Source organism: Cyprinus carpio, chromosome A4 (genome assembly GCF_018340385.1).
Source record: "Cyprinus carpio isolate SPL01 chromosome A4, ASM1834038v1, whole genome shotgun sequence".
In the NCBI taxonomy this organism is placed as follows: domain Eukaryota; kingdom Metazoa; phylum Chordata; class Actinopteri; order Cypriniformes; family Cyprinidae; genus Cyprinus; species Cyprinus carpio.
This window is the reverse complement of record NC_056575.1, coordinates 14,451,169-14,467,199: the sequence shown is the minus strand read 5'-3', so window position 1 is coordinate 14,467,199 and position 16,031 is coordinate 14,451,169. Positions and strand designations below refer to the sequence as shown.

Sequence of the window (16,031 nt, the reverse complement as noted above, 5' to 3'; positions counted from 1 at the left end):
AGGCACAAGACTGTTTGTTTCTTTGTTTACATGCTTTACGCAATATATAATTTTTTTTTTTTTTTCAAATTGGGGTAAACTTTGATCCTGGCATATTCTTGACACTTTTTACAGCATTCACCCAGTGTTTCCCACTGTGGGATTTCAATCCTCTGTGAATAGAACAGACCCCATATTGGCTCTGCAGGAAATCATGAGGCATTCATAAAACCAATCAGAGGCTACTGAACAGAAGGCTTTGCTATCTAGAGGATGCAGGGACTCCGCTATAGCTTGCCTGCATATTAATAAAGCGACGCCTCTGTGGTCATTAGAGCCCTCACCCCAAGAGAGAAACGCCTGCTATTGCGTTAATGCTTTAGTAATTGCTTCATCTCCCCCTCTCCGCCACTCCAGGACAGACGTGCGTCTGGATTAGCATTTTTATGGAGAAAGAGACATGCTGTTTCTTCTGGGAAGAGTGGAGACACGAATGCGTCCATTAGTGAGCTTTAACTCCTTCACCTTTGAAAATATTTGTTGCTTAAGTAACAGTGCTGGATGCTGAAATTCCGAGACTGTACTGACCCTGTTCACATTTCTCTTCCTGTGCAAAGACAATGGAAGCTCAGATGACAATCACTGCATCATGACCCTGTGTTAGTCTAAAAGTATTTAAAAAAGGCCCCCCTTAAGAGTCCTTAATGTTTCAATGAATTAAAGTGCCCTTATTATGCCATTTTGAATATTGCCTTTCATGCTGTATGTAATGCAGCTGTATGTGAATGTGAACGATCTGCAAAGTTGTAAAGCTGAAAGTGCGCTATAAATAAAGTTTCAAAGTCATCATCTGAATGGTTGAATTATACAGGATTTCCGGGAGACGTGTGTGTCACGATCTTTAATGTTCCACCTGGAAAGAAAGATGCCGTGTTGCCAAAACCCCTCATGTTAGACGAAAGCTGTCGTGTTTACAACTGTGACAATGAGCGCTTATCAGGATCAACTAAGCGCTGGGTTTTATTATGTGAAAATATGTAAAGTTCGCAGCATAGATTCTTTAAAATATGTCCAAGAGTTTACACACCAGTCTGTTATTGTGGGGACATTTCCACGCCCCTAAAAATGACACGGCACAAAACAAAACGTAATTGGTTGCTTTACCTGTCAGTCAAATGGCCTCTTGGGCGGTCCTTGGCTAAGGTTCCCAGACCTTCTGCCGTCAGTCTGAAGGTCTGGCTACGCGAGACTAATTTGGACCAGCTGGCTCCACTGAATCACAACCTGTAAGCATGATAAATATTAGATGCTTATATTTTCTATTGAGCGTTCAAAATATGAAACTATGGCAATAGGCATACTGTTTCTGACACACGCTGTACATGGTAGACCAATTAAAACAGACTGGGCTATCTGACCAATCAGAGCAGAGTAGGCTCACAGAAAGGAGGGGTTTAAAGAGACTGAATCTTAGAACTGCTTTGAACAAATTGTTTTTGAACGCATATTTTGAGAAAACGAAAGCGTTTTTTGACCTTGTATGCATGTAAACCTCTTGCAGGTGACTCCCAAAACAATATTACGAACCTTAAAAATGGCATAATAAAATAAAAATAAAAGTTAAATGATTTAATTGACTGATCGGCATGTATTTATTCTTTATTAAGCTAGCCCCATACTGATTTTCTGTTGTCTCACTCTAAAAGTGTGGTGACCGACACACGATTGATAAAAGATACAAATTATTTTTAACTTCAATAATTGTTCACACTTCAGTTGCTGTAAATATTTCAGTTTTGTGCTAAACAGCTGCATGTGTAACATATCATACGGTGTTTTAGAAGTAGTAGTGCAGTAGTTGGTGCACGATCAATGTCAATGTCACTAAAACAGATCCAGATTAGATCCTGCTCCGATCCCGCCCCTGCTATACATCAACTGGCACAGAACTGCCATTTGGCAAAAGAAAAATTAATGTTTATTTGACCCCATGATGATTAGTATCAGGAGTAAGTATGGCCCTCCTAGTTATTTGCTATTCCTTTTGGATCACGGTAAAGTATGATCTTCACGAGCAAGACAGAAGAGTCATGAAGCAACTGCACGAAATACTAGAGAGAGAAAGACAAACAGCAGTGAGAATTACAAAAACCACAAACTGACTCATCAGAGCCACCCTGGTTAATGGCGTCTGCTTAAAACCAGCCCAAGGCCAAAAATTTCCTCTCATTATTTAGTAAATTGGGGTGGTTGAAATGGCAATATATCAAAGCAGAAATCTTATCACAATTCTTTTTTTTTTTTTTTATGTTGGTTTTTAAGACTATTTTGCAAGTTACTGAGCAGTACAGTCAAACTAGTTTCCATACAGCCTTAGAAGGTAACAAAACAAGTAAGGAAAAAGAATGACAGACCATTGAGGCCAAGGAAGGGTGGGCTATATGAACAAAATCTTATTTCACTTTATTTAATTTTTGTAATTAAAAATAAACTGCTTTTAAGGCAGATCGTGGAGGCATTTAAATGGTTCACAATCTAAGATTGTCGTATTGCACACCCCTACTGTATATATATAATGTAGGTAAGTAACAGCATATGCAGTACATTTGGTTATGATGCAACCTGCAGAAAGAGTCCCTGAAAAATCCCCAGCACTTAAAAAAAAACAATATTAAAAAATGATTACTTCTGATATGCATCTCACAAGCACAAGCAGCTGCATAAGATGGGCCTCTACATATACAGTCAAAAAAGTGACTCTGCTAACTTTTAATTGACTAATTACACTACTTTTATAGCGTCATTTTCTCAATGCATACAGCATACTATTGAGTAGCAGCCAATCAGCATACTATTGTGTTTCCTGCTTCCACTGATTTGAGGAGGGGAGACCAACGGTCACGGCCGGATTCCCAGAGCAGTAATCACAATCCCACAATCCCTCAACTCCATTTCAGATGAGAATACTATCGCAACAGCCATTTATGAGCACTGGTCATGTCTAGCACACTGTACTGCTAAGCTTTTAAAAACCTAGCCGTGTACACTACAGTCTTTGGGCAGTCCACAGTGTCCCAGATGCCAATTTGTTTAACATTTCAGAAAAAATGAATCAGTCAAATGAGATTTTGATTTGGAGATAAAGTTTAGGATCGTGGTTTTTCAGCAGTACTTACAGGCAGCACAGTCTGAGTGTTTATTAGCACTGCTCCTTGTTTGCTTTTGGGAACTACAGGAGCATTTGAACCCAGAGACGCGTGACGTCAGACTCAAAAACCAGACTGCTATCATCTGTAGTCATGTTTACACACATCATGTCCGTGACTATCACTTCCCGATAGTCTCAGTCTCACACACACACACACACACACACACAAAAAAACACACACACACACACACACACACACACACAGGTTTGTTTAGTGACAACATTTCATAGACTTCCACTCAAACTCAAAACTGGACCCTCAAACATTCAATTTGTTTAAAGTCAAACCATCAATCCAAATAAATTGGACGAGATATTTTGGCATAAATGTATCACTGGAAGGACAACTACTGTATTAGTTAGTGTGTCATTTGAATGTGCATGATTAATAAATATCTATGATTAACCAGACAAAAAACGTTTAACAGCAGCCCTCACCTTATTTACATTTTAACATTACATATATATTCTTTATATGTCTATAATAACGCATTATTAGTATAAACAACCCCAAATACAACACATACTGTATATTACCTCATACTTATAGAGACTGCATGCTGTAATTTATAAAAGGTCTTACACAGGTCGAAGATTAAAAGGAATATGTTGAAGCAGCTTGGTGAATAAAGACGTTGTACTATCAGGAGGACATGTTCATCTATTCATAAATATTCATTCATGAATCGTTTATTAAGCTAAATGACTTTCCTTCACGCAAGGACGGTTACCAAGCGTCCGCACGAGCGTTCATAAGTTAACGTTACCTCACTTCATTTCACATCCAGGCGCCCATTCAGCACGAGTTTTTGTGCAAAAACGGAATGGAAAAGAGAGGATGGGTCTCAAGAAGGGGTTTGAGTATTGACAAGCACATTCCTGTAGCTTCAACACTGCAATTTTGACCTTGTAAAGTGTTTACGCACAGATGCGCACGTGTGACGTTAAATCCCGAGCGCGCGTCCTCTGTTCACCTGTGCGGGAACCCACGACAATCAGTCCGTCGTAGAGTGCATTAGTTTACATGCACTGGGACTTCATGAGTTATTTGGTGTCTTACTTTGAGGCTGAAAAAACGATGATGATGACACTCTTGTGGTCGTTCTCGTTAAAAAAATTTGAGCGAGCACGTAAAAGTGAGATGCTCAATAACGCGACTCGAAGCTGCAATAGCGAGTAGCGCCCTCTGTTGGTCATGACTTTTCCAAAAAAAAAAAATAAAAAAAATATTAAACAACTTCAAAAACATCCTCATCCAAAACTAAAAACCTAGACATAACACCTTAAAAAAAAAAAAAATTAAAAAAACTTTTTACCATTTTCTTTGTGGACTGTTTTGAACATACAGGTAAAAAGAAAAGCTCTAGCCAGGAACCTGACAATAATTTTTGTATTATAGACCATCCTTCTTGACTCACAAGAGATGTCATTGTCACACCACTTTATTAATGTTTAAAGGATTGCATAACAATTCTGATACATTATTGTAGAAATTGCATGAACAGATTCAGTTTACTTATACAATGTATGATACTTTCATAACCACATCATGGATATCTGCTTAGCGACAAAAAGGTAACATGAGGTTTTTCACTGGGAGGCTTTGTACCTTCAGATCATGACTAAATTTAGCACTCATGCTTGAGTTTGATAGTGAGAAGGCGCACAGACACCGGCCTCATCTCGTATTCATTGCTCTTAAGCAGACCTTGAAGATCTACGCAGAGATGAAGCGGCCGACTGCTGAGTAATATGTACGTAATAGTGCAAGATGGTCAAAGTCATGTATACCGAAATGCATTTGATCCTGTGGAGCTGATAGCCCTGACACCCCCACGCAGCCCTGCTCTTATCTTGTTCTTGAGGGAGCCCATATTTCATTATCAGCGCTTCCATGCACACGCTCTCGAGTGCCAATCCACTCAGAGGATACCTATGTGGGTTCTTCACACTCAGTAAGCCTGAAATGGAAGAAATTGAACTAAAGACCCAGAAACGTTGTTTCACCTTTGATATTTCACACATGACCCTCAAGATTAAGACATTTTTGTAGTTCACTGCTATAATCCCTATATAAATCACTTAGTGACATTTATGACCCATTATTACATGTAAAATCCAGAGAAAATGCTACTACACTTGGCTTACTTTTTCAACATTTATAATGTGAATTCAAATCTCCTTTTCCAGCCTGGGATGAAGCTTGACTGTGAAAATCTGACCTTGCTGAGAAGGTCAGGGGCATTTATTGATGTGACAACCTCCACCATCTGCTGTCATTTATGTCTGACAACATTTATTATTTCTCAGCTGTAGACACAACTGGGGCATTTCTTTTAGAAAAAAATAAAAACATAAAAAATTACAATGGCAAAAGAGTCTACAAATGAATTTCAATTAAATTCATGACTGCAGGATATGGATTTTTAAAAATAAATAATTTGACAGAAATTCTAGCCGATTAAGTCAATATTTTAAGGCTAAAAATTCAATATTCTTGAAAAGGCCAATATAAAATGTCCATAATTTCATTTAATTTTTTCGTGACTGTGGGAACCCTGATTTATTAACTTAAACATGGGCTCTTTTTGGAACTAAATGTTCCAAATCATTGTTATTTTACTTTATTTCATTTATTTGCTCCTTCCATGCTGCATTTTATTGTACTAAGAACAATCAAATGTTACCAAGGTATTCAGATAGAAACTATGGCTACCATAGTACATTTTTTACTCGTTTCATGTGGTTTGAAGATTCAAAAGCAGAATGAAGGTCATTTAAGACAAAAAAGGCTCTTGAGAAGGTTCTGTATCAACAGGAAATAAAACATTTTTATTGAACATTTGTGTATATGAAGTTATATAACAACAGTCAGAAACTCCACAGAGTGAATCACTACACAAAGTGAAACAAAATTGTAAAACACCTCATCAAAAATGAAGGTATACACAGCAATATAACTGTCGGCTCGCCGCTGGGGCGAGCAGTATGGCAGGAAAAACACCCCGAACAGTTCTACAAGATTACAGAGAAAATTTCCACACACAAAAATACTCAAGCAGGCAGTTGATATACACAAAGGCAACTAGGATCTCCCTACAGCATCAGATTCTAATTCTTTACACAGCTTTTTCTTGAAAGGTGGCTTTTCGTCGTCGTAGAGTATCGGAAGGTTGTATGTGTGTACTGTGCTGATCGATTGGGTTGTTTTTATTTATTATTATCATTATTTTTTTCTTCATTTTTCAAGTTGTCGGGTACGCTTGTCAGAGCTGTTTGCGTGCTTTGGTAGGCTTCAGTAAAAGATATCGTTGCTCTGCAGAGCTAGAAATGGCTTTTCGGACTACTTTACAAACCTCTGAGGTGCAACGAGTAATGCTGTCTTCAACTGTACGTCCAGTTCTACACCTAATGTGCAGACACCTGATAGTACAACACCCTTTTGCCGTACGAAACGGGTGTAGTATCATAATCAATTTGAGACTCTAAAACTGCATTTTTATCCTTGTTTTATAAACAAGCCTCTTGTATTAAGATATCATAAATACTTATATAAATGAGAGTACACATATAAGTCAGGTAACGTAGGAGTAGCGGAGTAATAATTGTACTTATAGTTGTGACTACACGTTTTGGAGTTCTTCTCTAGGTTCACTCTCTCCGACAGGGTAAGAAATCATATTCGGCTATGAATAAAACACATGAATCAATATTTATTGCAACATTGAAATGAAAGTGCCAACTATACTTGGTCCCACAATAAAAAGTAAAAACAAAACACAGTGCATACTGTACATTCTGAGTTCAATAATAAATATATAATGGTCTTCAATGGGGCACTAAAGGAATGATAACCAGGTCATAGTCATGAGTGTAATCATAACAGCGATAACAAAATGGTACAGCCAATCATATTAATAGTACAACAGATATTTTCCATAACAAGACTGATACAATTCGCTCATATCCAGGTGATCTCAATAATGAGGAAATTATATCAGGACAAATATAAAAATATATATACACCTATTCTGAAAGGGAAGGGTTTTCATATATATATATATATATATATATATATATATATATATATATATATATATGTGTGTGTGTGTGTGTGTGTGTATGTGTGTGTGTTTACACTAAAAACAATACCAAAATGTTTATTTTATTAAGTATAAAAAACAAAAGTAAAAACATATATAAACCCTTCCCTTACCAAAAAGTAGTATACTTCAAGTTTATTTTATTAAGTATACTTAAGTAAAGTTCAAGTATATTTAGACTTTTTGTAAGTATAAGTCAAGTATACTTAAATGTCATTTTAAGTATATTTCTGAGAAGTATATACTTAAAATGACATTTAAGGTACATAAAAAGTAAACTAAAAGCATACTTTCCTATTTTTTTGTTTAAAAGAAGTATACTAATAGCACACTTGAATAAACTTCTTTTTCGTAAGGGTTAACAAGTTTACAGATGTTGAGCTCTAAACTACACTCATGTGCTGTGACCTAACCAGACTATGGTCGATGAATACATCGTCTCGCTGTATAGGGTTGCGTTTTTTCTCTTTTTTTTTGTCCCCTACTGAGAGATGCCGACCCGTTTAAACACTAGGGAATGAACATACAAGTATTGCACAGTGCTCAACAAAATGCTGTGTGAACTGACCCGCAAGTGCACGCTCTGTAACGTTTATTGGAAATCATCACTCTCTTTCGTACTCTCGTGGTGTGATGGGGGATGGCAGCACAACGTCACTATAGTACAAGATGGCGGCTACCTACTGAAAACTACAACGCTAAGCACACACTGCAGTCACAGTGATACACAACTCACTCCCTAATGACTCCTATGGAATGACGAATAGCTTTTTTCTCCTTTTATTTTTAAGTAACAGGGCTATCACCTACACAGCAACATTGAAAACACTTAGAAACTCCTCCTGAAGCTAGCATCTAGTGTATGCGAGAGGTTCCTCCAAGATAACTCATGGATTTAATGGACTAAACATCTACTCGCCCTCTTGTTAGACCCGTAGTAAAGAATATTATCACCTGTACAGACCATTAACTTTTATGGTTATTGTTAAAGATTCGCTAATGCTCGTGGTATCCAAACCGGTTGGTGGCCGGTTTGCTTTCTTGCGCTACAGACCGAAATGACTTTTCTCAACAAGAAATTGTCCGTTCCTTGACTGTACAGTGCAAAACAGTAGCCACGGGGGAAGGGATTGGCAGTTAAGCATGGCTAACTCTATTGTCACTGTGAAAAGGCAACAGAAAGCAAAAACTGCTGTTTAGGGCACCGTTGCAGCCAAAATACATTGTTCCCCAAAGCTACAGTACAACCACAATCCGAGTGGCGTGTGCGTGGAGGGAGGAGTCGTACCTCCCTGAAAACAATGGCAGTGTTTAAAAGCTCGCCTCTCCTCCTTCCCTCATCATTATCGACTCGTTGGGGACCGCTTCAAAACTTTCCGTCCCACAACGTTTGATTACTTCTGATTGAAGGCAAGGGAGTCTCTTGAAAGACGCCCCGGAGTAAATAAATCCCCCCGTTACCCGGCCTTTAGCAAAGATCGTAAAAAAAAAATCATGCAGTTACCAAAAATATTCAGACGTTGACTTAATCTAAAAAATAGTTGTCTTAAAGCTAGTCAGAACTCCTTCTTTTGGAGGCTGAACTGTAAATTCCTCAACGAAACGAGTCCAACGACGAGAAAAGGAAGTGATTCACAAATTCAAGGACACAATGGCTACAGCTTGAGACTGTCCTATAAATGGTCAATTTACGCGAAGATGCCAAATTGGATTCGAGAGGATTTGGGAATCGAAGGACAGAAAACAAGAAAGAAGCAACCCGGGGACCCGTTTTAATAAAACTTAACAGCATTACTGTATGAGAAATCAAAAGAAAAGGCTGATTGGTCTTCTTCAAGTAAGAAGAATTCCTTCGATTAAAGTGGTTTATGCGAAGCATACAGGTCCTCAGTTTGATAAATTAGTACAAAAAGTTCTTACGAAATCATGTGCTTGTATAATTGTCAGCAGCATATTATATTTATACCATGAAACCATATTAGTTAATGGCCTTCGTGTTCAGTGTGTGTGTTTATCGTGTAAGCTTTTTTTAATGTAAACATGAAGCGCAAACCGTCCTTTACGAAGTGAGTGTACCTCCACTAGCGTTTTGCAGGTTGGAAATCTTTAACTCGTAAATATTTATATTAGAGATATATCGTATAATTTAGTGGAATGCAATAAGGTAAAATTCTTAAATCCCGTTATATATAATATTGGCTCTTTTATGTCAGCATTTACATAATTTAAAATAGAACATCTTATTAAAAACATCAAGATATACACAGTTTAGGAAACGGGTAACAACATACAAACACATAAACTAGAAATCATTTTCGTCTGCATACTGATATATACACCTGTGGTACAATAAATTCCTCCAGTCATGCTCTATCTATACAGATCATATTGCTTAAAAGAAGGGGGCATTTGGTTGGGGACTTTTAAGGTCGTGGATGGAGATGAAACAACAAAGGACAGAGAGAGTTTATCGACGGAAGGAAGGAAGGGGGCGAGGGGTCGAAACCGACGTAACAACACAACATCTCAAGAAGGCGGTTTTCTTAGACACGAAATTAGGAGTGAGGGTGCATGAATCCTTATATCACTGAGGTATTTACACGCACTGGGTAAAGAGCACTACACGGGCAGGTTTGTGGGAAGGGGGGAAGGGCTGGTTGGGCTCGGGCTGCTCTATTTTTTCTGAGCTGCCAGCAGGGCATCTACTTCCTCCTCCGGCTTGAGCACGTGCCACTGAGCGATGGGTCTCCTCGGGTTGGCCAGCATATCTGACCAGTGACGGATCTCGGTGCCTGTGCTGTTCAAGCCCACAAACACTTTGCCGATGGCATCGTTCTTTCCAATCTTGTCATAGTCCAGAACAGTTATAACAACTTGAACTTTCTGTAACAGAAATTAGAGACACACAATTATAGACACAATGTAATGTTTGTGTCTTTCAGTTTATTTGAACATGTGCTTGGTAATAGTAATAATTATAATGATGATGTTGTACACTTGTTTAAAAGTTAGGGGTCTGTAAGATTTTTTTTTTACTGTTTCTGAAGGAAGTCTTATTTATTTGATCAAAAATACAGTGAAAACAATATTATTACAATTTAAAATAAATGTTTTAATATAACTGACTATAATGTTTAATATAGTTTAATATATTATATTATGAAAATGTAATTCCTGCAATGTTAAAAAAACTGCTTAATATTTTTGTGGAAACTGTGATAAATAATAAACCTTTTGAAACATTATAAGTTTTTACTTTCACTTCTGATCAGTTTAATACATCCTTGTTTACTAAAAGTATTTCTTTCAAAAAACTCTCACTGACCCCAACTTTTCAACTGCTACATATGTATAAATATATATAGTACAGTGTATGTATATAAAAAGGTTTTTTAAATTATCATGCATTTTAAAACAAAATTTTATGACTTATTCAAGAGGCCTTTGACATTCCGAATATCTTACAATGGGTTGCTGAGCAAAACTGTTTAACAATGACTGAAAATATGCATAGTGGTGCAGTAGTTTCCAGCCACTGACCATTTTTCCAAATACCACTACAATTATCTCAGTGTGATGGTCTATTAAAAAGGCCTGTTACTCTGTAGGTCTTTGAAGAGCATGGTGGCAGACACCAAAGAAAGGCCAGTGGGTGCCACCAAAAAGGTCCGAACAACTCTGTAAATTGACTGTGAGCACGCAACTGATCGGTGTGTGTTCGGGGTCAATGGCTCGCTCTTAGCTTGTTTACTTTGAGCCCGATCCGCCCGTGCAAGAAATGCAAGCAGATTTCACTGACCGATGAGAACAGGCCTGAGGCCATTGTTCTCGTGAGGCAGAGCTAGTTTGCCATATAATGAAATACTGAGGGATGTACAATGAGCGAGGAACTGTTAGTATGGGATAATCGCTTTTAGAAATGTCTGCGGCTTGGTGTGAATGGGAAGGGAGGAAGGCCTCTCTGGTAAACAGACCCACAGAAACTCTTTGAATTCAAAGCAGCTCACTCAAAGCATAAAATGAGTCCTCTGAACTGTAAAATGCTTAATCAATTTGAAGCAATTTTACTCTTATTACACTTGCAAGCACTGCATTCATTTTATTCTCCAACTAATTAGCAACAAAACTTTTCTAAAAGCCTCACACCGAGCCTTATTGCATTTCACAAGTTACTTTTCATCTGTGGCTTGCCAATTAGTCTCTATAAATTTACAACACCGTGTTCGTTATATTAGTTTTTGATGACAACAATGGAAATGGGAATTAGCATCAGATTTGCTGTTGCCGTATTAGAGCTCGGTTTCAGAACAAGTAACAAAAACAAATTTCATTACCTGGATTTGTTCGAATGGCACTTCGAAACTGAAAGATTCATTGTAGTAAGGATTAAGGGTGTTCTTTTTGATTGTCGTCTTCTTCTTCTTCAGCCGCTTGCCGTTCTGCATCAGGTGAATCTTGACGTAGGGATCTGATAACACACAAGAATAGGACATAACATGAGATGCTTTATAATAAGCTAAAAGAGCTAAAATCAAGATTTTATATTAAAATCAAGAATGAGGTCTATTCAAAGTCTTGTAAACCGTGGACATATCAGTTTTTGAAATGTCCAGACTTACAGCATTGTGTTATTCTAATATTATTCTAATTATTTGAATATAATTTCTGTAAATACAAAAGGTTGAAATGAGCAGTTTTGTATTTACAGTAGAAAAAGTCTGAGTACAACTGTAGAAGAGTCTCATGTTTTCAGAGCCAGTCTTTGTGGTTGAAGTCTCAATGACAAGACCATAAGATCAAGACTCCAACTCATTAGGTGCAAGCGCCAGGAACTGCATAAAACCTCAATCAAATTAAATCAAGTATGGTACCAAGTTCTTTATATCAGTTTATCACAAAATACTGCATGCAACGCCTGCAACCCCTGACTGAAGCTCCACCACAGAACAGATCTCTTGTGGTTCGTGTTAGGATAGTACAAGCTTTTATTAACACATGACAGGTGTGTGCCCTCCAGTATCCCAGAGAAAATCTTCCCTGTTACATTATTGCCATTCAGGCACATCAATCTTTGCCAGGGCCTCAAAATATCCATCTTATCTATCATTTCCAGCATCTATATTCTGATCTCTCATCATCTGTTTACCTCACCCACTACTGATTCAGACTCACCTTTCTTCAAATCACTTTTTGATGGAAACCTCACAATACAAATAAAGACTGAAATCAAAACAATATCTGATTCTATGTCTAAACATCTTCCTTTTTGAAAAAGGGAGTGAATGTATTTTCACTGAGACTTAAAGTGGGGCGATGTCACGTGCCTTTTTAAGCCTTACTATATATATATATATATATATATATATATAATATATATAATATATATATATATATATATATATATATAAAATAATATAGCAGCAGTTATTGAGGTGAGAAATGGTTGAATTGACAACCAGACTTAACCATGTTTCAGAATTACCTTTTGTCCAACATGTGGTTTAATTTCTCTCTTTTTCTCCCTGACACTCTTATATATTTCTTTCGGTCACCATCTCTGCTCTGCTCCAAGAGAGATTTCAAAAAAGTCTCTGCCATTTTCAATTCCCTCTTAATTTCTCAACTGATCTAAATACTTTTGATCGCTCATAAAAATCCAGAGCAGCACATTCCAAACATAGAGAGAGAGAGAGAGAGAGAGAGAGAGAGAAGGAGAGAGAGAAGGAGAGAGAGGAGGAGCGAGAGAGAGAGAGAGAGAGAGGGGATAAAGAGAAAAGAGAGAGCGAGAGAGAGAGAGAGAGAGAGAGAGAGAGAGAGATAAGCGAGAGGAGAGAGGATGGAGAGAGATAGAGAGAGAGAGGAGAGGAGAGAGAGAGAGAGAGAGAGAGACGAAGAGAGAGAGAGAGACGAAGAGAGAGAGAGAGAGAGTATAAAACATAGAAGGCATCCTAAACTCCGTACCCATACCATATTAGGAGCAGGGCAGCACAAAATTTGTGGCATGCAGTTTTTGAAAGTGTAGATCTCACAACTCATAAGCTGAGGGTGTGTAAGACATGGTCAGTGTGCACTTATATAAGGAATGTAATAGATAATGTTAAATGTTAATGAAAAAACATAATCATTTACAGCATTCCTTTATACATGGTGGGAGTCTTTCTTTCAGTCCACTGAGTATGCATCCATGAAGCTTCACAGTCTGACAGTGGGATCACATGTGGAATGCATGCTAAAACATTTTATTCAGACTATATGAGATGCAAAGATTTCTCATAATAGAGCAGCACAGCACCTCCTGTTGAACTTACACTAACACTACAAGATCTTCAGAGCTCTGGACGCTTGCTTCATACACTTTTAATAAGGTGAAAACATGCAATATGGCTATTTATGATGTTGAACTTAAACAGAACTTCCCGGGGTCTAACACTATTAAAGGTGGTGCTTTTTTCTGGTTGCTTGGCAACACAGTGCCTGAGGTTTGAGGTTGTTTAGGAAATCTGTGGTAATCTACACTCACACAGAAGCCAAGCCAGAAGTTTGTGGTTTAAGGAGGTGGCAGTGCTTGTAATGACTCGTGTTTATGGCTCATATAGTCACTTGAGAAGCTCATCTTGACTGAAAATCCAAGTGAAAATAAAAATGGCCCTTGTCTCTGATGTGGTATGTTTTCATTGGCTCTGGAACATAGGCATTCAGTCAGTATGGTCTACAGACTCATAGGTGTCTCCTAATGGTGGACTGCATGTACTGCATTCACCCTCAGCTATATAAAAAGCTGATTAAAAAGAAAAAGGTTCAAATGCTGATTTCAACCCCTATTATGTTCAAATGCATAAACAAATACAAATAATAGTCTTTAATAGCATGTCCAAACCACATGCACCCTTTTTAAGCCACACTTTTAAAATTTACATTTAACACTGTTAACTAAATAAAATGAATAAAAATTGTTTTCAGTAAATTAAATAAAGTAAACTACTAACTAATTAGATGAAAACCTGAAACTTAAAAAACTTAAAAGAAATTTTGAAATAATACCTTGGCAACCAAACTAACTAAAATTGTAAAAATTTAAGTTGAAGAAGAACAGAGAAGAATTACAAAAGCACATAACATTACTAAGACTAAAATAAAAATTTGATTAAAATCAAAAATCAAAAATTAACAGTATAATGAACAATATAATTAAAAATATCAATAAAACATATAATAGCATATATATTATATTAAAATAATGCTGACTTTGTCCAGCAGAGTAACATATACAGTAGGTGTATGTTTCTTCCTTTATCTCTCTTTTTTTTTTAGATTAATAGCACTGGATTTTATATTTTAACATCTAATTCTAATTACATTCATACAAATTTAAGTGTGGTTTTAGTGTCCAAATGTTTTTTGAGGCTTTGAAAACGTACAGTACATGTCAAAATGCCAAAGTCATGAGTCCTATTCACAGAACACACTGCATAACGTGAGTGCAATGCACTCTTCTGCCAATGCATTATATGTATATATGCATATTCAATTAATAATCTAAACCACAAATACAGACCTCAAAGCATAATGAGGAAAAATACAGAAATTGGTAAGCACTGCTCTTGTGAATTAATTCAAATTACATTTATTTGAGCTGCAACAACCACATCTTGTGTGATTACGGAGAGTAAACAGGGTTTGAATAGAGAAAAGGATAAATTATAGTGTTCTGATGAGTCGTCCTCCCTGTAGCTGAATCACAATGGAAACAGTCACTAATTATTGGCATGATCCATGCAGGCCTATTGTTTCTAATCATGTGACAGCTCTTCGGACATGCTCTGAAGTGATTCCTTCGGGGGAGCAACTCCCCCCATAACAACAATTAAATCTGAGCCATTTTCACCAACTTGGAACGAGAAGAAAAACAGTGAGAGAGAATGCAGGGACAGAAATGTTTTTCTAGTAAAATCAGTGGAGACACTGAGCGCTTTGTCAAAAAGGTTTATTCCACACTACAAACTGGCAAAAACTGGCAAGTAATTGATGCTGAAAGCACCCTTAACTGCACAATTTTCACACAGGATCTGATTGATCTGGCAAACGACCAATTCAACAAGCCCAACGATGAAACATGATGGGAGGTTTGGGGGTTGTAGTTATCACATCGTGAAAACTATAGTCCTCTAAACGCGAACCACTATATAAAATTGTTAATGGTGTTCATTTCAGCAGCGTGTTGGAGTACCTGATGAAATGTGACTGACAGTTTATAGCCAGCTTTAATCTGGATTGCTAATGGACTGGAGAGAGCGAGGAAGTTTGTTCTAGGCTGTGCTGCTAATAGCTGTTCTTCTCTCTCTGAGTGATGAGAAGTAAACATCAGGCCTCTCGGCTCCCAGCAGGTGGGTCTGGTACTGATGGCCTGTCTGCCTCTCTGACAGCAGGGCGAGATGGACCAGGTGCGAGAGAACCGGTGGGCAAGTATGGGTGGATGAGACTGGGGCCGTTTTTCATAAGTGGTTATGGCACAGATGATGACTGATTTCTGAATGCCGAGCTGTAAATTTACTCAGCGAAAATGTATTCATGTATTCACCAGAGCCGAATATTACTTCAGCTGATAAAGCGCAGCTCTCCACACAACCGTGGGTTCGGAAAGCGTCGGATCATTTCAAGACACATTTCTACGCCCTTGGGATTTGTAGCTGTGAATGACTGTATACGCATTACATGATTTTAAAAGTGAAAGATATATTAAA

The 16,031-nt window shown here is 37.6% G+C and overlaps 1 protein-coding gene across 8 annotated transcripts in view; it reads right to left on the bottom strand.

The window, feature by feature from the left end:
• Nucleotides 1-7,755: 7,755 nt before the first annotated feature.
• Nucleotides 7,756-16,031, bottom strand: part of LOC109051469 (synaptotagmin-1-like) — a 172,428-nt gene continuing 164,152 nt past the window's right edge. For all 8 annotated transcript variants that reach the window (XM_042742328.1, XM_042742290.1, XM_042742309.1 and 5 more), the window contains 2 exons: nucleotides 11,625-11,758; nucleotides 7,756-10,173 (listed from right to left, as the gene is read on the bottom strand). In XM_042742328.1, coding sequence (XP_042598262.1) covers nucleotides 9,964-10,173; nucleotides 11,625-11,758 — 344 coding nt within the window. In that variant the 3' untranslated portion in view covers nucleotides 7,756-9,963. The remainder of the gene's footprint in view (nucleotides 10,174-11,624; nucleotides 11,759-16,031) is intronic.